Raw genomic sequence first — 27033 nt, 5'->3', positions numbered from 1 at the left:
TATCCATATTGCTAGTTAATTACTAGAAATAAAAGGATTATTTTATCAGTGTAGAAAACATTTAATATCCATACATGTCTCAGAAAATTCATTACACCTGATAAAAAAATTATATATACATGCATATTTACAGAGCACGAAAAGGTAAAGTTGATACAATAAAATAAACATGACAAATAATTATGTCTATGTAAGAGAGTATCAACCCAGTATATAAATACAATCTATTTAAATACCAATGTTGTGTAAAAACAGTTCTATATGCATATGTACAGGAAAACAGCGTTAAATAAGAGGGGATCTAAGAATAAACTAAATAATGCTGATCCCTTATCCTCTTGTTTGAATCAAAAACACTTTAGTCTAAATAGAGCCCAAGTGGGCCTGTCACAATGCCTGCTAAGACATAACAAGTGCAAAAGTGATTGTGCAAAACTAGCAATATAAAGTGCAAATATGATAACAGCTAATTCCTAGTATAGACATAGAAGGTTTAAAAACTTTTTTTAGTTACAGAAAAATACAAAGGAGTCACCACAATGTCAAGTTGTTGTAATAAATTTAACAGTGACATTACTGGGATGAGATTCTTATTATATCCGGACAGGTCTTATGGGCATACCGAACAGATCCTAAATGCAGGTATAAAGATCTTCCCTGTCATTTAATCCGTTGGGTTTCTTTGTGTTGAGCTCCAATATGTATCTGGTCTCAAGGAGACGGAGTTTAGCCTCATGGTCCCCCTCCTCTCCTCGAAACTTCCACAGAATCAATTAGAAATATTGGAGCTTGTCAGGTATGCCTAGATGTCTCTCCTAAAAATGCCTGGCAACCGGATAATTTTGATTGTGACCCGAAATTGCACGTATGTGTTGGAGTATCCGTTTGTGGGCGGGCAGTTTGGTACTGCCCACATATTGGAGTCCACACCGACACTCCAACACATAAATGGCGTATTCAGTTTTGCAGGTAAGCCACTTGGAAATGGCAATTGGATGTTCACAAAATGGCTCTTAAAATGGGTCCTGTTGCTGCCGAAACTACAGGCTTTACATTGAGGACATTTTTTAAAGCCCTTCTTGAGTGCCATCCAAGTGGTGGAGGCTCTTGGTTCCAAAGTGTTACTGACTAATGCCTTGGACATGGAGGGGGATTTTCGGAAAGTGAGCTCTGGTTTATTGCTCACTATGTGCCCAATCACTGGATCGCTTTGAACCAAATTCCAGTTTTTGTACAAGATTTTCCGGATGGCCCCATGCTGTCGGTTAAACGTCATAATGACTCGTGGGGAACTTGTTTTAACCTCTCCTGCCAAGGAAACGTCTATGTGGATGCTTCTTACTTTGGGAATTAAGGCCTCCTGTCTGCTAACTGAATTTGAACGCTGAATTGCTTTAGTGAGACTGACATTGGAATACCCTCTGGCTAGAAAACGTAATCTGCATGCCTCCTGTGCAGCCGCGCTTTCGGCATCTGTGCTGCAGATTCTTTTGATCCGGAGCATTTCCCCGAAAGGAATGCTCCGAATTAAATGGGCCGGGTGCTGGCTATTAGAGTGTAATATGGTGTTACCAGCACTGGGTTTCCTGTACAGTCTTGTACCTAAGGTGTTACCCTCTACAAATACCTCAACATCCAAAAAGCAAATAGAAATGGAACTCACATTGGAAATAAAATTAAGATTAATGGTGTTTATATTAATCAAATCTACAAAAGCTCTGGCACTGTCAGCACTGCCCTTCCAAACAAGAAAAACATCATCAATATAACGCAAATACAAAGCAATGTTGTTAGAAATAAAGTTGTGGTGTTGGCCGACTAGGACCTGTTCCTCCCATAGCCCTACGTGAAAACACGCGTAGCTAGGTGAGAAACAGGCCTCCATCGCCACACCCCTAACCTGATGGTAAATCACACCTTTGAAGATGAAAAAGTTTTATTCGAGGCACATTTGGTCATATCCAATACCATTCTGTTGTGTTCCAAAGCTTTGAGTCCATCGCAGTGTTTTATTGAGGTATAAAGGGAAGAAACATCCAAAGTCATTAGAATCATATCTTCCTCTCAAACAAAACGCTCAATTTTGCTGAGGAAATCAAAAGAGTCTTTGACATAGGAATTGAGAGTCTTAACATGACCTTTAAGAAAAAAGTCTATATATTTGGAAACGTGTTCCAAGGAACTGTCAATAGCTGAAATGATAGGTCGGCCCGGTGGTGTGTCAGAGTTTTTATGAATTTTTGGGATTAAGTAAAACGAGGGAATGACTGGATGATCCTTCTTCAAATATCGGAACTCCTCATGTGTAAGGAGTCCAGCACTTCTCCAGGCTTGTAATTTTTGATATTGATCCACCCACATGGTTTTTACAACCTGAATATTGCTCCTTTGGTAACAAGAGATGTTGTTAAGTTGCAATTCTGCCTCCTTAAGGTACATATCTTTCCGCAAAAGGACTACATTGCTGCCTTTATCGGCCTGTTTCACAACGATGTTATGGTCTTTCTGGAGTTTTGTAATTAGTTGTTTGTAACACCAGATCCTGCGCGGCCATAGATATATATGTGATTAGAATTTAGATTTTCTCAGCATCTACTGAACGGATTTACACCACTTAACAAAAAGGCACGACTCTGAACCAAGGGCTAACTATATGCCAAAGTTGGTGTAATTCCGTTCAGCAGTTCGGACTGTAGCTGAGATTAAAGGTTCTTATGGGAAATTGCATGGGGAAAACACGTTTTAGGACCCCCCTTTTTTCTCAGTTCCCACTTGACGAATCACCCCTAGACTTTCAGGATAAGAGCAGACGGGAGCGCCCCACCAGTTTTGAAAGTTTCGCGAAGATTCGTCAACCGGCGCCAAAGTTATTCCAAATAGAATGTTGCGGACTACCTATGGATAATAGGTCCTAACTATAACTACCTACTGGCGACTGCCACTAGGTAGGTTTTATATATATATATATATATATATATATATATATATATATATATATATATATATATATATATATACATATATATTTTGAGCAAACGCCTTGAAGCTTGGGAGAGCACTCAGCCGCTTTCTGCCCTCCAGCAGTCAATGTGCAGCCCTCCGTTTTACTCCGTTTATCGTTACCACTGCCAACGCGTTTCAGGGCTCATGGCCCCTTCTTCCTGGGCTGAGAGAACACACTTGAGGCCAGCATGGATCGTATGGCACTTTTTATTTCAATCCATACTTCCGGCGATGGGCGTGTTTGCATCCACTTCCCTTCGTGCATTCTGGGGGATGGAGTTTGTCATGCTGGAGAAAGTCTCCTTTAAGTAAGTTTATTTGTGTTTCCCCATTATTTTCTTATAATTGTTCATTCCTCTTAGTGAGTCACGGAGTTGTAAAAGGGAAAAGCTTAATCCGCACGTAGAGAGCGGTGCCGCGATGTCAGGCTCAGTTCCGACCGCAGTCTCCTTTCAGCTGTTGACTGAGGTATCCCCCAGCTCACGGTGGTGCCTCTCCCCACGGTCAGGCAGCCATGTGATACAGTTTGAGCAAACGCCTTGAAGCTTGAGAGAGCACTCAGCCGCTCTCTGCCCTCCAGCAGTCAATGTGCAGCCCTCCGTTTTACTCCGTTTATCGTTACCACTGCCAACGCGTTTCAGGGCTCATGGCCCCTTCTTCCTGGGCTGAGAGAACACACTTGAGGCCAGCATGGATCGTATGGCACTTTTTATTTCAATCCATCCTTCCGGCGATGGGCGTGTTTGCATCCACTTCCCTTCGTGCATTCTGGGGGATGGAGTTTGTCATGCTGGAGAAAGTCTCCTTTAAGTAAGTTCATTTGTGTTTCCCCATTATTTTCTTATAATTGTTCATTCCTCTTAGTGAGTCACGGAGTTGTAAAAGGGAAATGCTTAATTCGCACGTAAAGAGCGGTGCCGCGATGTCAGGCTCAGTTCCGACCGCAGTCTCCTTTCAGCTGTTGACTGATGTATCCCCCAGCTGATGGTGGTGCCTCTCCCCACGGTCAGGCAGCCATTTGATACAGTTTGAGCAAACGCCTTGAAGCTTGGGAGAGCACTCAGCCGCTCTCTGCCCTCCAGCAGTCAATGTGCAGCCCTCCGTTTGGAAGTACCTAGCCGTGGACCCAATGGAGAGAGTAGGGTTTTTTGACTAAATATATGTAGAACTATGCTGTATCTGTAGCCGCTTATTGTTTTAGAGTAAATCAGTGGGCTTCGGTCTCTGGTTACGATGGCTGGTATATGAGGCATTACGTAAATTATTCAGAACCATGGAAAGCTGCACACATCTCTATCATTTACAAAAACAGCAAGGATAGCATCTTGCATATTTCCTTGTAATCCCCAGTGGAACAATAGGCTTGCAGGTGATGAAGAATTGGTTTGTATGGTTATATCTGAAGTTATTCATAAGGATCCACATGAGGTTATGCTTGGAAACGATGTTATGGAAAATACAATTCTGACTCTCTCAGCTACTGGCCATGAAAGTAATTGAACACTCCATGTGAATATAGGTTTTGCTGATGTATAGATCATAGCTCAAGTTAATTTGGAGCAGTTATAACTGGGCATGAGCCATATTTGTTTATTTATAAAATCATAAAAGGGCTTTTTGTACTGCATTACTCTATGGTAGAGCAGGTATTCCACAACAGAGGCTGGAGGCTAAGGTTAATATCTGTAAAGGCGCAAGTCAGGGATACAATTGTTCCCTCTGTGTTTTGTCTTTCATACAAAAGTGCTTCTATGAACAATTTGTAAACTCTAACTTTTGGCTCAGTTTGAATCAGAGTTACACCCATAGTCTCCCTTACAGGAGAAATTAAAGAGCGTGTAGCGTTATGATTCTACGCTGCCCCCTAGCAAGAATGTAAATCTGAGATTCTTCCTATTCTGATATATGCAGCATACAAGATATACTGTACATAACATATGCACTTTTGCACAATGTTGTCTCAAGATCCGTCAGATATCTCAGGTACCTAAGGATTTAAGATCCCTGTGAGTCCCCAAAAACCCAGTTTTTAGGTTGAGCCTGGACAACGCATGCACTGCTCTGTGAGGCATGCTGTATTCATGTACGGACTTGAAGATCCTCCCACTCTCCGCCCATATTTTTCATTGACTTGAGTCATTTTCCACTGTAAACTGTGGCTGTTCATTGGTCAAAAGGCTTAATAGTCCCTCCTTAGTACCTCCTTGTCTCATTTTGTAACCGTCCATGGTGACACCCCCTGTTTCGTGTGTTGGTACTAAGTAGGCTTTAATTTCAGCCTTCAAGCACTATTTTCCCAAATATATTTGCCCTGCCTGTAGGCAGGAACTCCCTCTGCTAATGCTTTTTAAAAAAAAATTATAGCACCGACGCCGGACACATTTGCAATGTAATTGGTCTCGTATTTGCAAGACTTTAAGCTATTGGCATTGTAAATGACAATGCCATTTATTTATCTGTTTTAAAAACAACACATAAATAAAAGTCCTTGTCATTTACAATGCCAATAGCTCAAACTCTCGTAAATGTGAGACCTATTGCATTGTAAATGCTTGTTATCATAGCATTCTTTTTTTTTTTTTAATTTTTAAAACCTTTATTTAGAAAAGTGCACACAGCTATTCAGCCTAACATCCCGGAGGCAAGGCAGCATAGTGAAGCAGGAGAGCAACAGTGCAAGAATGGATGGCACAGTACAATGAAGGTTGATTTTATTATTTTTGTCATAAAAGGAACATAGAGGAGAAAGAAAAAAGAGACGCCAAAAGGCTTAAAAAGAGTGGCAATGGAGTAGATGAGACCTGCGAGGCGTTGACTGCGGGGCAGGGGGAGCCGCGGGTACACAAACACGGACACAGGAGAGCGGGACAGGATAGAGGGGGGGAAAGAAGAGAAGACAGGATTCAGCATTACAGCGTGTCACAGTTGGTGTCATAGGTTATGGCGACAGATGTTCCTCCAAAGAGACAGGTTCCGGGGGCACACATATTTCTCACCTATAAGCATTCCAGGCCCCCCACACTTTCAACCACTTTTTGGGCTTACCCCTGGCAACATAGACCGTCTTTTCCCTAAACATACACCAATCCATGTTGGCTTTCCATTGCACCACCATGGGAGCTGCCGAAGCCCCCCATTTCTGCGCGATATCGCGTTTGGCCACCATGTTGCCAAGGGTCACCCACTGCGCCACATTGTGATCGGACGGCTCCCAAATGTTGAGGAGGCATCTCCTAGCTTCCGCAATCGCTACCACCCCAGTCACCTCGTTCATAATCCGGTGCACACGTCTCCAGTAGGAGGCTATGGCGGGGCACTCCCAAAGAATGTGCATAAAAGTGGCGGAGGCGCCGCAGCCGCGGCGACAGAGCCCATCGATCGAGTAGCCCATATGCACATGCCGGGGGCCAGTCACGTACACTCTGTGGAGGATTTTGAGCTGCACCAGCCGGAGACGAGAGGAAATGACGACTTCCTTAGGGGAAGAAACCGCACTCTGCCAATCCTCGTCGTCAATTTCCAGTCCGTCACGCACCCACTGTTCCCGCACACCCAGGAGGAGGTCAGTGCGAACATTAATGAGTTTCTTGTATGACAGTGAAATAGCACTGTCAGGCATATGGCCATCCAACACCCTGTCCTCCAACGGGGAGCTTTCTGGAATCGCCCCCTCAGCTGGTTTAGCAGAAAGCAGTGCGTGTCACAACTGGGCATATCGGAAAAACTCCGAGCTGCCCAGCTGGTACTCAGCCTGCAGCTGGGAGAAGGTCTTGATCTCACCCTTCGATAGCATATCGTCCACCCTGGAGATACCTATGAGGTCCCATTTATCAAATCCCTTGGTGTGCCACAACCTGCCCAAAATATCTGAATCATACAACGGGGTGAACCTGGTCAGCCTGCCTTGCCAGCCCTGCGCCTTGGTAATTGTCCGCCAAATATGGACCGCAGTTTTCGTTGGGCCCGACATCCGCCTATCTAGAGACCTCGAATACAGCGCCCTGTAGAAATTGCCGCCACTCAAGAGCCACTTATCCATTGCATAACCAGGGTTATTTTCCGGACCATAAAAACCATGGTTAATAGCCGCCAATTGGGAGGCCCAGTAATATCTGCGCATATCTGGTAGTGCTATACCCCCGTCGTACCACGGAAGCGTGAGCTTCGAGATAGCGATGCGGGGACGGCCGTCCCAGAGTAGGGCACGTTGAAGGCCTTCAATCTCTCGGAAGTAACGGGCGGGGACCGGATCTTGGGTGTTCTGCAGGGCGTACAGGAACCTGGGTAATGACATCATCTTAAATAATGCCGCGCGTCCTAGTAAGGAAAGCGGAAGCTTGCGCCAGCCCTCCACGTCACGACGGAGGCGCAGAAGAGGGGGAAGCAAGTTGTGTTCGTATCTCGCCTTCGCATTACCAGAGATATAAATCCCCAAGTATTTAAAGCCCTGGCTGGCCACCTGGATGTTGCAGCCTCTAGGGAGGCGCGGTGTGTCCCCTTTCAGTACGTATAGGAAGGACTTGGCCCAGTTGATAACAAGGCCAGAGTACCGTCCAAAAAGTCTGAGTACATCACATGCCACAATAAGTGTCTTGCAGGGGGAAGTGAGGTTGAGCAGAATGTCATCCGCATAGAGAGAGACTCTGTCCTCGAAACCAGGGGCCCAGCTTATGCCGTGCAGATCCGGGTGCGTACGCAACAGGGCTGCAAGCGGCTCAAGAGCGAGCGCAAACAAAAGGGGCGACAAGGGACAACCTTGCCTGGTGCCTCTATGAAGGGCAAAAGACGCCGAGATACGGCCATTGACGGTAACATTAGCCAGTGGGTCGGCATACAATAGCTTCACCCATCCCACAAACACTGGGCCAAAGCCGAGCTTCGCCAACACCACCCAAAGGTAACTCCACTCAAGAGAGTCAAAAGCCATTGTGGCGTCCAAGGAAGCAAGGACCGCCGGCTCTTCCAAGGTATGGGCCCTGGCCAGGGCGCCGTGGAGTCTACGCAAATTAAGGGCAGTGTTGCGGTGTGGTATAAAGCCCGACTGGTCCGGATGCACTAAGTCGCCGATAACTCCAATCAGTCGATTAGCGAGTAGCTTGACGAGGATCTTAGGCTCAGCATTAAGAAGAGAAATGGGGCGGTAGGACCGACACAAGTCTCTTGGCTCCCCTTCCTTATGGATGACCACAATGGTGGCCAACCTCTGGTCTAGGGGAAGTAGGCCGGTTTCCCGCGCTTCCAGAAACATGTTACGCACATCTGGCCTGATCTTATATAGTTCAACCGGGATGCTATTGGAACCAGGTGCCTTGCCCGATCTCAGTGAGCGGATCGCAAGGGCGATCTCATCCACAGAGACGTCTCTGTCCAGATCATCGCGCTCCTCGTCCGAAAGACAGGGGAGATCGACAGCCGAAAGAAGCACTGTCTAATCGGTCTCAGACCGGTCCGAAACAGCGGTGTAGACGCCTCGGAAATAGTCAGCGAAGGACTCGGCAATGGCATTTGGATCAGAGACGACAACTCCGTCCTCCCCTACTATCTCGGGTACAACACGGCTAGCCATCTCTCTTCTGTCCAACCAGGCCAGTAACGTCCCGGCCTTATCGCCGACGTCATATATACGTCCCTGCTGTTCCTTAGCTAGAACAAGGGCAGCGTTTGTAGCAAGGTCGCGGTATTCCGACTGTTTGAGTGAGAGGTCGTGTAGGAAAGCGGGATCGGGCTCCGTCTCCAGCTGGGAGTCAAGCTCCATAATCTCCTCCTCGATGCGTAGCAGATCAGCATCTCTGACTCTACGGGCCTCCGCTATAAGAGCGAAGGCCTCACCCCTCAGAACTGTCTTAAACGCTTCCCACAGAGTCGCGGTCGACGCTACCGATCCCTCATTTTCTGTGAAATAGAGGTCGTGGCCTTGGCTAGGAGATTGCGAGTCTTGGGATTGCGGAAATACCATGGGTTAACAACCGCCGGCCGGTCCGACGTGACTACGTCAAAATCAAAGGAGACCCACAGCGGGGAATGGTCAGAAATACCCCGTGCCAAAAAACTGGCCTCAGAAACGGCAGGCGCGTGTGCAGCCAATGTAAGAACATAATCTATCCTAGAAAGACTACCATGTGCGCCAGAATGGAAGGAAAAATGACAGAGCGTGGGATGCAAAAGCCGCCAGCTATCAATCAGTCCCATGGTCTCGAGGAAAGATGGCAACCACAATTGGGAGCTACGGAGGTCTCTAGGTGGATGGCGGTCCAAGGAGCCGGAGCAAACCGAATTGAAATCACCCCCCACTATCAGCAAACCAGCAGGCAAATTTAAAATGGCGCCACCAAGGTTCTGGAAGGTGCTAGATTGTAAGCCCGGGGGAACGTAAACTGAAAGTAATGTCAGGGCACGCCCCGCCACAGCGGCGTACCGCCCCCTCTCATCGATCACTGTGACGTCAACCTCAAGCGGAAGGGACGTACGAACAAGAACTCCCGCACCCCGAGATCCCGAGGAGAACCCCGAGTGGGCCACCATTTTGTACCCTTTGCGGTTAAGCGCTTTGCATGTATTTCCAACCAGATGTGTCTCCTGAAGGAGAACGACATCAGGCATATGGCGTTTAATCAGTTGAAGCACAACCCCTCTCTTGATACGGTCACCCAACCGGTTGACATTCCAACTGAGAACTCGTAGCTTCCTACCCCCCATCGTCGTGTCCCCGGCCCCACCCAACCCGAAAACAAGCCTCAACAACAAAGGAAACTGAACAGTGCATACATCCCATTGCCTAAGAAATAGAAAAAGAGAAAAGTGAACAAACAAACAAACTTCCCCACCACCACCCCCCACCCTGCACCCCTGCTATCATAGCATTCTTGAATGAAAATGGTATGGTAGAATGATCTAAACATGATCCCCAACATTTTATGGGGGGAGGGCATGAGGTATTCGTACTGTTGAATATTCTCGGAATATTTTATTAAGTTGCCCAAATTACATGCTTGCACCTGTCTAGGGATACACATAACCTTACTACAACTATTAACCTTTAGTGTTTTTGTTTTAGCCTTTCATTAAAAGGGGGTACATTACTTTTGAAAGGGGTGGTGCCATTCAATGAAGATTACCATTAACAAGGATGATGTACATTTCACAAATTGTGATTCATCCAGTTTCGAGAATGCTTGCATAACATCCAAAGCATTCCTCATATTAATGTCCAAGCAACTTACGAACATTTAATTGATTTGTCAAAAATACATTACATTTTTATACACGTTTTATGAATTGTCCTTGCCATAGCGGGCCAATTAATTAGATGCTTATGTACATTTTGGGATAAACCATTGCTCCTTGACCTGGCCCACCCTTGAGGTCAACAAATGGAACTGACTCTTTTACTCAAAGAGCAATAAAAGCGAAATAACACGTTTGTAATGAGAGGATGTGCTATTCCATGCTAATGACTAACTGAATTAAAATAGTTTGGTACGCTATTTTGATATGTAATACAGAAAGCATTTCATAAAATCATTACAAGTGTATAATATCATGCTTACTTACACATGAATTCTTCAAACCAGATCTCTGAGCGATCCACCAAACAGAACAGCCACTCCTCTAATGTTATTTTCTTGTTTCTGTCTCTGTCACATGACCTGAAAGACAAAAAAGTGAGTTTATAATCGCAGTGTAAAGCTCTGGCATGATCTCGGCCAATCAGTGCTTTCTGGATGACTTAATTAAATGTATTAGTCTCCATTTTATGAGATTGTACACGTGTATGCATATAAGTACAAAACACGTTAATGGCAATTTGAAGGAATTTGAACTAGATGGACCTTATGTCTTCTTTCAGTTACACTATTAAGCAGGAAGTGAGGCAATCGAAGACAGGCAGTATTACATAAATCAACACATGGCGGATAAGGAGCATCAGGGTCATCGAGTCCATTATTTAGCAGAAATATTAATCACCTCCAGACGGTATTTTTATTCCTCTTGGCAGTAATGTCTAAGTAGAAAAAGAATGCAATAAAACATCCCATCTCTGCCTGGAAATAGGGTTCAGCAGAACGTTTTCAGGCCTGTCTAGCCACTTCCATCAGTACTCTAAGCGACCATTAGATGGAAAAGTCTCAGTTGGGTTTTAGGAAGCACCTCGGGAAGGTCCATGCTGTTGTCTTCTCCACAATCTATAACTGCGGATTAGGTTCTTTCAAAGGCTCAATATAAAGGCATTCAATCGGCTACAGCAATATTGATCTGAAAGCATCTCAGCTGTAATCAGGGAAGGCATAGGAGGTACGCTGTCCTGGCACATACCTGTTGACTCATTTAAGCCAACAGCAATAGAATTCCTCCATAATATATGTGTCAGTGGAAGGTGCTCTGGCACTGTAACTATGGTGTTAGAAATGGGATTTCTGGTTGGCTAGGGCAAGCACCTAAGTCAGGCAGAAACCACCACTCTAGTCAGGGCAAGGGAGTAGCTTGGCACGAGCAGACAGGCTTATCCCAAAGGCAATGTGTAAAGTATTTGTACCAACACTCACAGTAACACAGTGAAAACACCACACATGGACACCACACCAGTTTCGAAAAAAAATATCTTTATCTAAACTAAACAAGAACAAAACGACAAAAATCCAACATGCAGAAACTTAATAGAATGTCATTAATCAGCATTGGCATAGCCAATAGGTCTCGCCTTTGGGACATTATAAGTGTTTAGTTATCCAGCACAATATTCTTGGTGCAACAACATCATATGTTGCATGGCTAAACACTTATACGGTCCCAAAGGCGAGACCTATTGCCTATGCCAATGCTTGTTACATTTGACATGGGAATGCGCCTCGTTCTTGCATACTGGACTGAGGTGACTAGAGCTCTCAGTCAGATGACAGGAATACACATGACCAATACCCCGCTCACCACACTATTGGGATACACCAAAGATATGACGCCACCAGCCTTTGCTGGTGCCAGCAGTGTAATTGTCATTCAGCAAATCCCCCTAGGATTTCAAAGAACTTAGCCCATTTGCAAGTGCCACAGGACATTCTCTCTGTTCCTTGAAGTATTAGAGAGTGTCATTGGCTGCCTTTCTGGACAAGGAAAATATGGTTTACTTTCTGCTTCTTGGGGGATTCTGTTTCTACAGCCTCTTCACTGCTCACTTCTGTTCACACAGTTCATAAAGACTTCCTCTCGTTCTATTACTTCAACATCTGACTCTAACTAGCTCCAAATCCCTCCTGGTCCAGTACTGGACCTGGTGGCGAAGTGCCCTGGGACCATTGAACCAAGGACTCAGTCCCAATAGTGCTGCTACCCGCACGTGGATTCAGACTCAAACGAACAGTGCTGCAGAGTATTGAGTGCAAGACGGCCAATCTAGAGGAAAAAAGGGATGTTGGGACAGAGCATGGTAAATCCGTAGAAACTAAAGTTGTTCCCGCTAACTACCCAGGGCCTCATTTATGAAAAGTGACGCATCGCTGCGTGAAAACAGCGATGCGTCACTTTTCACTGCGCACTCCTTGCGACACCAATGATGCGTCATATTTAATGTATGACGCATCATGTCGCAAGGACTTACAGATACGTCAGTATTTCTGACGCATCTGTAAGCGCAAAAGTGACGCATTGCTGGAGTGTGTCACAAAAGTGACGCATCTCCAGCAATGCGTCCTTTCACATGGGGAAAGCCCCATGTGAAAGGGCTTGCGTCAGTCTTACGCCTGCTGTGAGGCAGGCGCAAGATTTTGACGCAACCGCATCCTAAAAGTGACGCAGTGAAATCTCATAGATTTCACTGCGTCACTATTACGAGGCTTTTTGCGGGGGAACGCCCCTCTGCATACATTATACCTGACGCAGGTATAATGTGGCGCAGGGGTTTAAAAAGTGACGCATCTACCTAGATGCGTCACTTTTTAAATATGGCGCAACAAGGCGCATGTTTTACACCGCCGATGCGTCACAAAAAGTGACGCATCCGCAGCGCAAAACTGACGCAAGGCCTTCATAAATAAGGCCCCTAGTTCCTAAGACTGTAACTGATGACCCAAAATTAAATGACAAGAACAAAAACAAGAGGTTAACAAGCAGTGGCCAAGCAAATAAATCCACTGAAATTAAAAATACCACAACATGTACCCAGAACACTCCTTTACAGACAACAAGAGAGAAAATGGATGAGGGGGCTAGGGATGATTTAGACTGTACGGAACATCGGGCTCCCTTGCCCGTAATTAATCTACCCCCTGAATCCTCACCATTGGTACTGGTGTTGGGTAATGTCCCAGCATTGAACAAGGGAACAAGGGAGAATTATAGTCAACTAAAAAATAAGGTAGTCCACTGGTTAGCAACAAATACAACAGAGGGAAACAGGATAGGGCAAAATGTCATATTGGCCCGAAGGGTGTCATGGTTGGGTAGGACACGTAAAACTAAAACGGGGGACTGCATTGTAATTAATTTTAATACCCCAGAACCAGTAGTTAGGATACTAAGGGGGGCCATGTTTAATGCGGGGCCACGGAGACAAGGCATCGAGATCCTGTCACTGGAGTATTTCTATAGGGACCTGAATAAAACAAGACCCAATAAAGGGGGAGGGCGGGGACATAATAGGACACCATATTTACAAGCAAGACAGGGGTGGGGTTACCCCAGAATGAGGCCATCGTACTAAGCAAACCGGGTGGGTGAGGGCCCTGTCCCACCCTTCGAAGGAATAAACAGGTTTGCAGTACTTTCCGGTCTTAATGACTGTGATTGACTGGGTGTTGGTAAAATTAAATCAATTAAAATCTATATGCATCACCACGTCCCCCAGCCCAGGAGGTCCCCCAAAATCACTGCACCTGAATATCAGGGAGCCCTAGTGGAGAATGTACCAAGGGATTGCTTTCCATTTGGGAGGGCAGAAAACTCCCAACCCCACTTTAAATAAAGCTACCGACAAATATACTAGGATCATGCCCTCACTCGGGCATGGAAGTGGTACAGCATTGGCGAATCTTGAAACTAATTGGGGCAAAATCAAGAAGGATGCTGAGCGGAGGGGCCCTGCGGTAGATGCGTTGAAGGATAGCCTTAAAAGCGATACATTACGGCTAAAACAAAATTTCCCTATCCAGCAGGGCGGTCAAGTGAGGATTGTTTCCTGGAATGTCTGTGGGTTGGAGAGTAAAGTACATAATACCACTTGGGGGGAGTTTGTGCAGAATATTGACATCCTTTGTATCCAGGAAACCTGGCTCCTGAATTAAAAACTTCTAGATGGTTTCAATACCTTCCACATCCCCGCAGTCCATTCCTTACACGGTAGGCACAAAGGAGGCATATGTATATATATCTCCAACCTGCTGAAGGTTATCAAGATTGCTAGTAAAAATTGCTCTCACTATTATCAAATGGTTTCTGTAACTCTAAACCCCGGTGTTGAGTTAGTAATGGTAAATTTCTACAATAATATTACTAACTCTGACTATGCAGAAGTCCTAAACAACATACAGGTGGAACTGGGTTGTTTGAACTCAATGAAAGGGAAAGATGCAATATTGATCTGGGTTGGTGATTTCAACATGAACATATGTGAACTTGAAACATGCGGGTTCCAGGAATATGGTAGGGAAGAAGCTGTGGGCAAGAGTCACGTTATGCATACTGACAGAGGGGAGAAATTAAATTGTATTATGGCCAATTTCGACCTCGGCTTTGCTAATATGATGTGTTCCCCCAAGGTCGATTTTAGTTCCAACTTCCTAGCTAGGGGGTCACAATCTGTTATTGATTTTATCATGGTTCCTAATAGATTTCCCAACCGGGTGGAAAAATTCGAGATCCATACAATTGGCCTGAATGATTATCTTCCCCTTAGTGTGTCCATTAGCATTTATGAGTATAATAAGGTCTTCACTATTGAGTCTTTGGTATGGACACAAGATATTACTGTAGCACGCCAAAATGGATTGGTACAGAAATGGAGCATTGCGGACCCAGTGGAAAAATCCACTGAAATTGTAGCCAAGGCTTTAGCACACTTTATGGTTTGCTTAGATGAGAACTCCTCTATGGATGACACCCTGGAGGCTTTTGGCCATATTACAACTGTCATCCAGGACACGTTAACTAGGGCTCATACCGGGAAGACCAAAAAAAGTAATGACCGGTTTTACCCTCATTGCACTAAGGCGTATACTGCCCTGAAGGTCGTTTTAAGTAATAAACCAAGGGACCTTGATGTAATTAGAAAATGCAGGAAGGAACACAACCTAGCAAGATGCCAACGGAAGAAGGAAATTAGAGACCAAGCATGGCAAAACCTATTAAGGGCCTCACAGTGTAGAGATTCCAAATCATTCTGGCAGGCAGTAAATGCACCCTTTTTCACTAAAAAGGATGCTGCAAGAATCGAAATAGCCATAGACGAAAAAACGTGGATAGATTTTTTCTCTAATGTGTACAAGAATCTTTGTCGACCTTTCGGCCGCCTTTGATTGCGTGGAACATGCAAAGCTGTGGCAAATACTGGAGGAAATGAATGTTGAGCCTGCCATCGTGCTTTTTCTCCAGCAGCTCTATTCAGGGGCAACAGCCAAGGTTAGACATGGCCTGAGGGGGGAGTGTACGGGGTCTTTCCGCATAGAGAAGGGTGTAAGACAAGGCTGCGTGCTGGCCCCCTTCCTTTTCTCCCTATACACGAACAACCTGGAGGCGGAACTGGGGGCCAGCACAATTGACTCCCCGAGGTATGGTAACAAACAGATTGTCTCCCTTCTCTATGCGGACGATGCGGTACTGATGGCCAGAATGAAGGTGGGTGCCCAGAAGGCCCTTCTGAAGTATGTAGAATTTATGGAAGCCAGGGGCCTTAAAATCAATGCTAAAAAATCATTTGTGATGCTTTGTGGCAAAGGTTGCGCTTCTTGCAAACACCTTAAAGTGGCAGGTCTAAAAATCGAACATACCAAAACCTTTCCATACCTGGGGGTACTAATCGATGGTTCGGGCACCTGGGGACCCGAGGTTAAGAACAGGACCCTATCTTTTAAACGGTCCATAGCGGCGTTGATGATTTTTTCTACCAAACTAGGCAAAAGACCACCCGAAATTATGCTAAAGATTTATATGGCCAAATACAGAAGTTTTGCACTGTACGGGGCAGGGATCTGGGGGTACCAGAACACATCTTCCATGCAAAGTGTAGAAAACAACTTCTTTAGATATTTGTTAGCTCTCCCACAGGGCACGTCTGTTTTTAATTGTCACGCAGAACTTGGCATGGACCATATAACAGACCTGATCAGACTGCAACCGATCTTGCTCTGGCGGAGAGTATGGGCCACTAAAGCACTTATCTTAAACCAGGATATCATTAGGGACGTAATGGGCCTGGATAATGCGAAGAGCATTGCCTGGCTCGAGTATGTCAGGAAAACGCTAACTGACCTGCAAAGGCCAGAGCTATTTAGTAACCCGGATCTGATCTGTGGGGTACCAAAGAAAGTACTAAAAAAGCTATGCATGAACCATTTTGACCTATTAAGATGCTCAGGATAGATTACAAAGAAAACGGTAATTCAACACCAACTGTCTTTGATCTGTTATACAATACAACCTTACCTAACTTTAAGCACAATGGGCTTTGACCGTTTCATTCTGACCAGGTTTAGGTTTAACATATTTCATCGGCTGGTCACATTTCCAACCAAAAACGACTGGGCCAGAACCCTAGAACCATGCCCATGCGATAATATGTCATTGCAATCTACTTTTCACGTGGTCCTGTTCTGCAAATTGTATGAGGGGGAGCGTAGTAGATGGATCAAACAATACCTGAGACAGGGAGCCTGGCGGCAATGTAGGCCCGGGTACCTTAGCCTGCAACAGCTGGGAAACGTTAAATGTACCATGGTTATGATAGTTTTTTTTTAAAGTGTTTTAAGGAAACGTAATTTAATGATTAGCTAAATTTTGATATGTGACAGATTATGTATAGCTCTGATTTAATACCTTTTTAAACCTAAATGTTATTTATTTATTAATACATGAAATGTTAAGATGTATGTATATGTACTGCTGCTTTTATGATTTTATGCTATGAAAATCGAATAAAGCTAACCTGAATCTGAATCTGAGTGCAAGACGGAAAATGGCTCGCATAGGCTGTTTCGATTTCGGCTTCGGTCAGAGAACAGACTCCCTCCCGCAGGACCCACGGACCTTTAACCTTGGTCTCTACGGCACCATCACAAGTCGCGCCCTTTAGTGGAATAAACTGAAAAACAAAAGTGTTTAAGTTCACAGTGTAATGTCACCGGCCCTGATCTTCACACATCTTTTTACCTTCACTACTATAGCTTTCCTTTGACGCATGTTTCTGAAATTGTCCACATTTGGGGATGTTCCCACAAGCTCTCTGTGGCCGGTATACAATCAAACAACTGTAGTGGCATGTGCAATTATCAAGGACTGGGAGGGAAATATGATACATACAAATATAAAAGCTCTAAAGAGGCAAAACGTTCCTTTACACGCTGTGACTAAGCACATTAAACTGATGATATGAAAACAAGCCTGGACAGATTGATTACGCATCCATTAAAGAAGACTGATCTTTTCCAGATAGCCTGCCTTAAGAACACATTCCAAGCGTAAAGTGTGAACAGGCAATATTCACAAAGTTTTTCAATACAGGAATACGGTGGGTGTCAAATCCTCACTAAGGCATATAAGCGGACACGAGAAGCCATAAAGATGTGTGAGTTACAGCCACAAAAAAAAGAAAAGCACGGCCTGCGACTGCTAAAGTTAAAGTGACACTGAGGGCACCACTCACTGGTGCGCAGCCAGAAGGACGATGGCAGCTGTACACGTCACGCACGCGCTTGTGCGAGTGACAGTAAGCTGATCGCGCAAAGTAGCATTTCCCAGAGCACCTACTAAATGCTCGGCCAGATCAGAGCATGCGCTGGATCAGGCCGAGACCTAAAAAGGGTTGTTGCAAAAATAAACTTGTAGATGATAAATGCAACACTTTAGTCTGAAAGTACCTGAGATGCATACGACCCTGCGACACGCTTCTACGGTGATGCAACGGCACCCTCTGTGGCGGCGGCAGGCTTCTCTGGTGATGTGCCGGTGAAAAGCGGCTGCGGCGGTATCACGGTTCTCTCTTGTTGCGTCGCCCTTCAAGCTCCCAACAGCAAAAAGGCCTCACACATAGTTACAGGCACTCCTGGCAGACTGGAACTTCCAGCAAGGAAGTTTAGTGAAGCTGGGAGTGAAGTCCTTTTCTGCCTGGGACTTCAGAAACAGGAGGCCAACTCTTCTCAGGTCCTTGGAGACTTCAGATGGACACAGCACACAGCAAGGTCCTTCTTCAAGCAGGGGGGTCACAGCACACAGCAATGTCCCTTGGTCCTTTCCTTAGTAGAGACAGCAAACTGCAGGCCAGCCCCAGAACACACCGCAAGGGCAGTACTTCTCCTCAGTCTCTTCAGCCGTGCTTCTTTGGCAGGGATTTCTCTTGATCACGAAGTAGTCTTGAAAACGTTTATATCCCTGTGATTCCGCAACAGGAGGCCAGATCTTCTCAGGCCCTTGGAAAGTTTCTTTTCAGGACACAGCACACAGCAAAGCCCTTCCTTCAAGCAGGGGAAACAGCACACAGCAAAGTCCTTCTCCTTCCTTTGGCAGAAATAGCAACTGCAGGCCAACCCCACAGCAAGGGCAGTACTTCTCCTTCAGCTCTTCAGCTTTTCTTCTCAGCAAAGGTTCCTCCTTGATTCAAAAGTAGTCTAACTTTCAGGGGTTTCAGCTATCATATTTATACCCCAAAAGTCTTTGTTCTCTATGTCGAGGGGTCCTGGACCCAGTACAAACCAGTTCTGGGAGCACTCTGCTAGTGCACATCTTCTTCCTTTGTCAGTATGGGCCAGGGTCATTAGACACACCGCAGGAGGTGGAGCCAGCATTGTGGAAGGCATGCACAGCCCTATGCAGGACCAGGTGCTACTCCTCCCACCACTCCAAATGCCATGCTGACTCACCCAGCCTCCCAGAGCCACCCCAGCCTCTGTCGCTCTCAAACCAGACTGTCAATCCACAAACAGGCAGAGGCACACAGAAAGGTTGAAAAAGAAAACAGCCACTTTCTTATCCTCCCTAAAAAGTTGTGTTATTAACTTCTGAGTTCAGGGATACCAGATTCCAAGTTTCTATCTGACTCCCATGGGACGATATGCAGGTAAACATGTTACACAGCATTCCCCATTCTGTCCTATGGGCAAGATAGCCTTTCAATAGTGAAAAAACTAAATCCGCAGTATTTTACTATCAGGACATCTTACCCACACTTGTACATGTCCTACCTTTCACATACACTGTACCCTGCCATGCAGGGTACCTTGGACCTACCAAAGGGGTGTCCTATGTGTAAGAAAAGGGAAGGGGAAGGCCTGGCAAGTGGGTGCACTAGCCTGGTCCACATGACAGTTAACAACTGCACACATGCACTGCAGTGGCAGACCTAAGACATCGTTTTGGCGCTACTCATGTGGGTGGCACAATCAGTGCAGAAAGCCCACTAGTAGGATTTGAGTTACCAGTCCTGGCACACTCAATGCACTTTACTAGGGACCTACCGGTAAAACAAATATGCCAATCATGGATAACCAATCCCAATAACAATTTATACAGAGAGCATATGCACTTTAGCACTGATCTGTAAAATGCCCAGAGTTCTATAGCCAACAACCACAGGTCAGGAAAAACAAAGGAGGAAGAAGCAAAACGTTTAGGGATAACCCTGCAAAAAGGGCCATTTCCAACACAACCCACTTCCAGCCTAAAGCCAGGGTAGACCAATCGATACATCAATGGGATTCCCTGCTTGGGGCGATAGAACACAGAACCTGACCCGCAATGCAGGGGTCTATTCCTGTTCGACACCTTCCTGAACCCAGTTGGATCCCTCTATCCATACTCTCAGGAGCCACTAAGCAAAATCATGGGGGACCCTTTTCCTCACCTGGGGACCCCATCTGTGCAGTACCTAAGCTTACTTTGCGCACAGATGTGTCCTCACTGGAGACAGTACCCACCTGGCCAACACAGCGGTGAGGCACAGTCCACCCCCAGGGTGTGACTCCAGCCCCTCCCCCAGGGGCAACTCTGTCCACCAAGACAACCAGCCACAGTGGCCACTGACAGCTGTCAGTGATGAGAGCCAGGCCTCATGCCTGTCAGGCCTCTATAACCTCTGTGGCAATGGAAAATGGGGGGCAGTAACCCCAGGTGCCTGACACTTTTTCTCCACTCTCCCTCCTGCCAAGTCAGGTATGGCATCCTGAAACTGGCCTGCCAGCCCAGGGTCTGTACCTTAAAGCTGACCAGAGGTCACGGTGAGGCTCTCCTCCCCCTACCTCTCCTTCTGGGGTCCTGCACTCTCCTCCCAAGAGAGGCACCCTCAGAACACAGATCTCGCACCAGTTCAGGACCTCTCTCCAGCAACTGGTCTCCCAACCTAGGATCTAAACCCTCAGGTTGAACCGGGGTCAAAAGCGAGGACTCCCTCGCTCTGCACCCCCTTCCAGAGTTCTGCACCCTCCCACCTGGAGTGGTACCCCTGGAAGACAAACCGGTCAGGAAACTGGTTACAGATGTCCCTCCCTCCAGGTTAGGCAGAACCTCCCAAGTTTGGGGCTGAACCCCACAGCTGAGCCCTTGCCTGGAACACCAGGACCTCTGGGGATTCACAGAGTAGTCCCCCAAGAGTAACACATGACTCATGTGTCGTGTGACTGTCTGCCTGGGGCAGATCTCCAGACCGATGTCCACCTGACAGTGCGCGAAGATCCCCCAACAGAAGTGGTGTCACCATGGTCACTCATAGGAGACTCAGCCCTTCTGGCTGGTCCCTGACCCACTGGTTCACTGGAGACTCTCTCCACCTCTCACTCCCCCATCTGGACTCCTGCACCCTCCACTCAGCAGTGGAACCACCAGACACCAGAACCGCTCAAGCTCTGTTTACAGATGCTCCAGGTCCTCCTGACACTAGGAGATACCCCTCAAATGGTCTACTAGTACAGTCTAAGCCCCCGACCTGGCGTTCCCTTAGGGAAACCTCCAGGACCTGAGACTTCGGGGTCGGGCACCTTGGGACACAGCCCACCCTCACTCCTTCACCACTGAGACAGGACGTGTAACCCTACACCCCTCCCACTATACCGGGACCTAGCTGGGCTACTCTGAATCTCTTTCACCACACAGGACCGGAAGATACCTGAGCCACTCCTTTTAAGATTACTCCCAAATGCTTCTCCAGGTGCTCTGGAATCCAACAAAAGGACTGCCTCCAGCGTAAGCTCCCTGGAATCAGAGAACTCACACTCCACTGCGTTTTGGCATAGCTCTTGAAAACAGGGACTTAAAATATACCCTCCAACAAATAAATCACATAGCCCCCACAGTTGTTAACCAAGCTACCCTTTGCCTCACCATCCAGTGCCTCATACAAGTACCCCACACTACTCTCCTGAGACTGGAAAGACAGTGTCTGACTGTCTCTGTCACTCAACCCACACTCTTCTGGGCGGTTTCCACACTCACACACCAAGGTTTCTACCATGGGGGAACCCCACCCCCTGCACCTCTCATCTAGAGTCAGTAGAGTGTCCCTCCCACCACTAGGAATATTATCCCATTGTCAGTTCTCCAATCTACTTCAGGGACACTGCACACAACTGGAGCTACCTCATAAACCTGAACCCCCTGGCATATGTTAACCCCCTCCTTCAAGCCAGGCATCACATGTCTGGGTATTTGTACTCCTCCCTCAGCACTAGATAGCACAATTTTGCTGCCACCATCTGAGCTGGACTCCACCTCCAACTCAGCAAAGCTCACTTCCTGAGCAACACACATTTCGTCTTTCATGGCTAAGGCCCTTTTGATCTCTGCCCTCTTGAGTTCCCGGTCTAATTCTCTCAGACTCCACTGAGTAGGAAGGAGCCACTTGCTTTTCTCTCCCTCACTGTCAGAGAAGTCCTATTCCTCAGACTCGTCTGTTAGTGTTGCTTCCCAAATTCTGAGCTCATAGGAATACAGGTGTCCCTCAAGATCCCTCCATGGGGACTCTCTCTCCACAGGTAGCCCCTCTCTTTGCAAAAAGCTTTTATCTCCTCCCTTGTGTAGATATACAGGCTGAAACATTTGACTTCCATTTTGTCAAGACTTCCCAGGTGCAACACTAACCAGAGTCTCAGTATCAACAAATACTACCAGGGGGGAACCAGGAAACAGAAAAAAACAGTATGTGGTTGCGTAGTGGTCTACAATAATCTAGTGGTGTACACCAATCACTGTGGGTCAATGTTAGAAATGGGATTTTTTGGTTAGCTAGGGCTTGCGCCACGGCCAGGCAGAAACCACCACTCTATTAAAAGCAAGGGAGTTACACACCGAAGATAACCCCTGCTCACTTAAGCGTGTACCTCCCTTTCCCTGACTAGAGTGGTGGTTTCGGCCTGGCTTAGGCGCAAGCCCAAGCCAACCAGAAATCCCACTTCTAACTTTGGTTCTCATTGGTGAGGATAGGACTTGCGTTGGCTCAGTACAACAGCGACAACTGGTTGCACTACAAACTCTGCATTTAGATAATCACAGGTTAGGGAATTAGATTTCCTGAGTTTTATTTTTCTGCTAAAAGTGTATTTTTTAAATTGTGTACTCTTACTTCAGATCTTATGCCTAGGAGTCTTGCATTGTACCTGTGTGGGTTTAAGTACCTTGCCAAAATAGGAACTGCTTTTAATATACATGATCTGTTGACATACAGTATGTTGGAGTTAAAGGGGTTCTGTGATGAGAGAGGCTTAGCAGTGAGTGGGGAAGACACTCAGCTATTACTTAGGAAAGCCCTACTACACTGGCTACAGGATACATGGAGATGGCAGGACTCTGAGTGTGCGAGGGCCCAAGCCGCACACCAAGAGGGTGGTGGGTCTGAGGGTGGCCCTGAAGAGTCTGAAGAAGAGGATGAAAATGACAGGGCAGGGACGCCAGTAGATAGGGAGGACCCCATAGATAGGGAGTCCCTTGCTGGGTCCAGTGCCGGGGGCAGTGCCCCATCTCTTTCTCTGTCCCCAGAGGAGTGGATAGATAGGTGGGAAGAAAGGGAGCATCAGCTGGCTTTGGACACTCTCCAGTCGGAGTATGCCACGGAGATAGCGCAGCTGGGTTTGGAGGAGAAAAAGGCCTTTTGGGCCCAAGAGTTGAGACTCAAGGAGTTGGCCCTTGAGGACAAAAAGCTAGAGATCGAGAGGGTCTTAGCGCAAAAGAGGATGGCGGAGGCAGAGAGGGCCTTTGCCAGAGAGAAACAAGCTCTGGAGGGTAGATTATCCCCTGAGTGCAGTTTTAGTTGTCTAGATTCACCAGTAGGAGTGGGGTCCAGTGGGAGCAGCAATATGGCGTCCAATGCAGGAAGTCCCATCCCCAGAGCCCAGAAGATGGTACCTAGTTCCCAAGAAGACGGTGTCACACCAGAAGGGTATAGGTTGAGGTTCAGCGGCAGTAGGAAAACTGTCTCACCAGTCTTGGGGGGAGTTTCTGGTCCGTTGTGATGCAATGAATAGTTGGGAGGACATATTCAGGATCTGCCTGACCTGGAGGGAAGAACATCTGTAATCAGAGTCCTGACCGGTTTTGCTTCCAGGGGTAGCACTCTAGTTTGGAAGGTGCAGCACTCGGGAAGGGGGTGCAGAGGGAGGGAGTCCTCTCCTCTGACCCCGGTTCAACCTGAGGGTTTAGATCCCAGGTTGGTGAACAAGTTGCTGGAGAGAGGTCCTGAACTGGTAAGAGAGTTGTGTTCTGAGGGTGTCTCTCCAAGGAGGAGAGTGCAGAACCCTAGAAGCAGAGGTAGGGGGAGGAGAGCCTCGCCCGTGACTTCTGCTCAGCATGAGGGTGCGGACCCTAGGTTGGAGGATCAGTGGCAGTTTAGAACTGCACTGATGAGAGGAAGAGTGGAGAATGGCTATTATGTGCCAGGGGTTACTGCCCCCACTCTGTAAGGTGGCAAGGACCAGATACATCTGGGTGGCCTAGGGCCTGGTCCTGGCCGTGGATAGCTAGGGAGTACCAGCCGAGTAGCCTAGTTGGTCCTGAGAGCTTTGACAGAGGGTACCACATGGGTTCAGAGTGGCGTTGAACTGGAAGGTGAACCTGCAATGGCGGGCCCGTATCCGTGTTCTATCACCCAAAGCAGGGAATCCCATCAAGGTAGTGATTGGTCTACACTGCGTTTTGACTGGAAGGGGGTTGTGTAGGACTTGGCCCTTTTTTCAGGGTCATCCCTAAACTTTTTGCCTTTCTCCTAGCCTTTTTTTCTGACATGGTGTCGGTGGTTTTAGGACTCAGGGCAATTTAGCACTGCTGTTCAGTGTAAAGTGTGTGTGCTCTCTGTGTTACTTATGGTAAGATTGGTCTACACCTGTTTGGCATATTTAATTTACCTGTCAGTCCCTTGTAAAGTGGTATATCATATACCCAGGGCTGGTAAATGAAATGCTACTGGTGGGCTAACAGCGCTGATTGCGCCACTCACCAAAGTAGCCTTTCAAACCTATCCCAGGCCTCTGCCATTGCAGGGCCTGTGCGCACAGTGTTACTGCCGCTGTGACGTGGCACCTAAAGTGTGTGCCATGTCTGTGACCCCCTTTTACTGCATGTCTGGCACCCCTAAGATAGGCCTTAGCTAGCCCTATGGGCAGGGTGCGTTGCTGGTAAAAGGTCAGACATGTACTTTAAGTGTGTGACATGTCCTGGTAGTGACAAACAGCCATTTTGGTTTCTCACTACTGTGAGGCTGCCCTCCCATAGGAATGCATTGGGGATTCCCTGATAAGTGTTTCAGTGGTAATTCCTGATATGAGAGGAGCAGCGTGGTCAAGTTTGGTATATTTGGAATGGTAATAATAAATTCTGTGCAATGGTGTGCTCAGATTTATTTTAACTATTTTAGAAATGCCACTTTTAAAAGTTGGTATTTCTGTTTTCTATGTCTCTGCCAGCCTGATGTGAATGGCATGTCCGAGAGAAAGACGTTGGCGCTGTCGACTTTCCGGCGGAGGCCCACCCCACCTTCTGGAGCTGATCGGCAAAGGCCCCGTCAGCAGGAGGAGGACCGGAGCCAGCTGTGCAGGCCTGCCAAGGCACATTGTCAGTGCCTGGGACCTGCGCAGGAGAATCCCCGAGGAGCCTGCAGAGCCCCGGTGAGTGGGGGCTCTATGTTGCACATTGTTGGTGCTCATTGCCACAGCTGCCCCGCCTGACAGTGGGTGGCTGCAACATTGGAGCACTTGTCAGTAAGGAGCCCCAGAGGGCGCTCAGTAGGCACAGTGGTGCCAGCGCCATTTTTCCTGTGGGGGCACATTTGTTTTTAAGAGTCCCGGAGTGGAGCTCCGGCGGCACAGAGGTGCCAGGCCTTTTCCCCAGCTGCACCACACCAGCGCGGGCAGCTGCAATGTTTGGCCACATTTGTTTGTAGAGTCCCAGTGGGGGGGACTAAGGGCACAGGAGCCCCAGTGCCTGTTTTGTTCTTCAGTTGTGCCGCAGTAGCGGGCAACTGCAATGTGGGGGCTGTTTGCTTGGAAAGTCCTATTTGGGACCCAGGAGGCACGGTAGTGCCAGCGCCATTCTTTTCTTTTCTTTGAAGGCAGAAGGCATTTCGTTTATAATGAGAAGAGAGGGGTGAGTGACACTCCTGCCCTGCCCCACCGCTTTGCACACTTTGCTTTGCTGCATTTGCAGCTGCGCCCTGACATTTTAGACATAGGGCATTTGAGCCCCACTGGAAGGCTAGTTGGCCTGGGGTCAGTGTCAGTGTGTTAGGGCCTGACTACTGCATAATGTGTCAATGCTTGTGATACCTATGCCTAATGTGATCTATAGCATACTGTGTTTGTGCTGCTGATTATGTCTGATCTAATGGGATTTATGCATCATGGGCCTCATTTATGAAAAGTGACGCATCGCTGCGTGAAAACAGGAATGCGTCACTTTTCACTGCGCTCTCCCTGCGACACTAATGATGCGTCATATTTACATTATGACGCATCATTGCGCAAGGTGTTACAGATACGTCAGTATTTCTGACGTATCTGTAAGCGCAAAAGTGACGCATTGATGGAGTGTGTTACAAAAGTGACGCAACTCCAACAATGCGTCCTTTCACATGGGGCAAGCCCCATGTGAAAGGGCCTGCGTGAGTCTTACGCCTGCTGTGAGGCAGGCGCAAGATTTTGACGCAACGGCGTCCTAGAAGTGACGCAGTGAAATCTCATAGATTTTACTGCGTCACTTCTACGACCCTTTCTTGTGTCAATACGCCCCCCTTGCATCCATTATACCTGGCACAGGTATAATGTGGCTCAGGGGTTTACAAAGTGACACATCTACCTAGATGCCTCACTTTGTAAATATGGCGCAACAAGGCGCATTTTTTACGCCACTGGTGCGTCACAAAAAGTGACGCACCGGCGGCGTAAAAGTGACACACAGGCTCATAAATGGGGCCCCCTGTGTTTCTTTTGCTAAGGTGATATAATGCTGAGCACAGTATTTTACCAGTAGTAACTGGTTGTGTTTTCTGAGGGTATTTTTATACCAGTAGTTACTGGTTGTGTTATTTAATACATGTGTTATTAGTACTTTCTAAAGGTTCTGACAGTGGCCTAATAGGCCGTGTCATGTGTATATAAAACCCTGTGGATATTGCCTAGTGCCGGGTGGCACAGTATAGATATGTGATTGTGTTTCTAATGTGTTTAAGATAATACAAAGGCTATATATGATATAACCTTGTGTGGAGTTTCCTTTGTGGTGTGCCTAGTGTGTTGCTGCTGTGTCTGAGTTGCGCAAACGCTTTACACATTGTCTCTGGGATAAGCCTGACTGCTCATTCCAAGCTACAAAGGTGGTGAGCAGGGGTTATCTTCAGTGTGTAACTCCCTTGCCCTGACT

The 27033-nt window shown here is 47.0% G+C and overlaps 1 protein-coding gene across 1 annotated transcript in view; it reads right to left on the bottom strand.

Annotated features, from left to right (window-relative positions):
* The window catches only part of LOC147711300 (SPARC-like protein 1), a 703822-nt gene that overhangs the window by 163763 nt on the left and 513026 nt on the right, over positions 1-27033 (bottom strand). Inside the window, exon 8 of the mRNA XM_086920139.1 lies at positions 10555-10649. Within this exon, the coding sequence (XP_086776265.1) occupies positions 10555-10649 (95 nt within the window). The remainder of the gene's footprint in view (positions 1-10554; positions 10650-27033) is intronic.

This window comes from Lissotriton vulgaris, chromosome 5, assembly GCF_964263255.1.
Source record: "Lissotriton vulgaris chromosome 5, aLisVul1.2, whole genome shotgun sequence".
In the NCBI taxonomy this organism is placed as follows: Eukaryota; Metazoa; Chordata; class Amphibia; order Caudata; family Salamandridae; genus Lissotriton; species Lissotriton vulgaris.
This window is presented reverse-complemented; position numbering and strand designations above follow the sequence as displayed.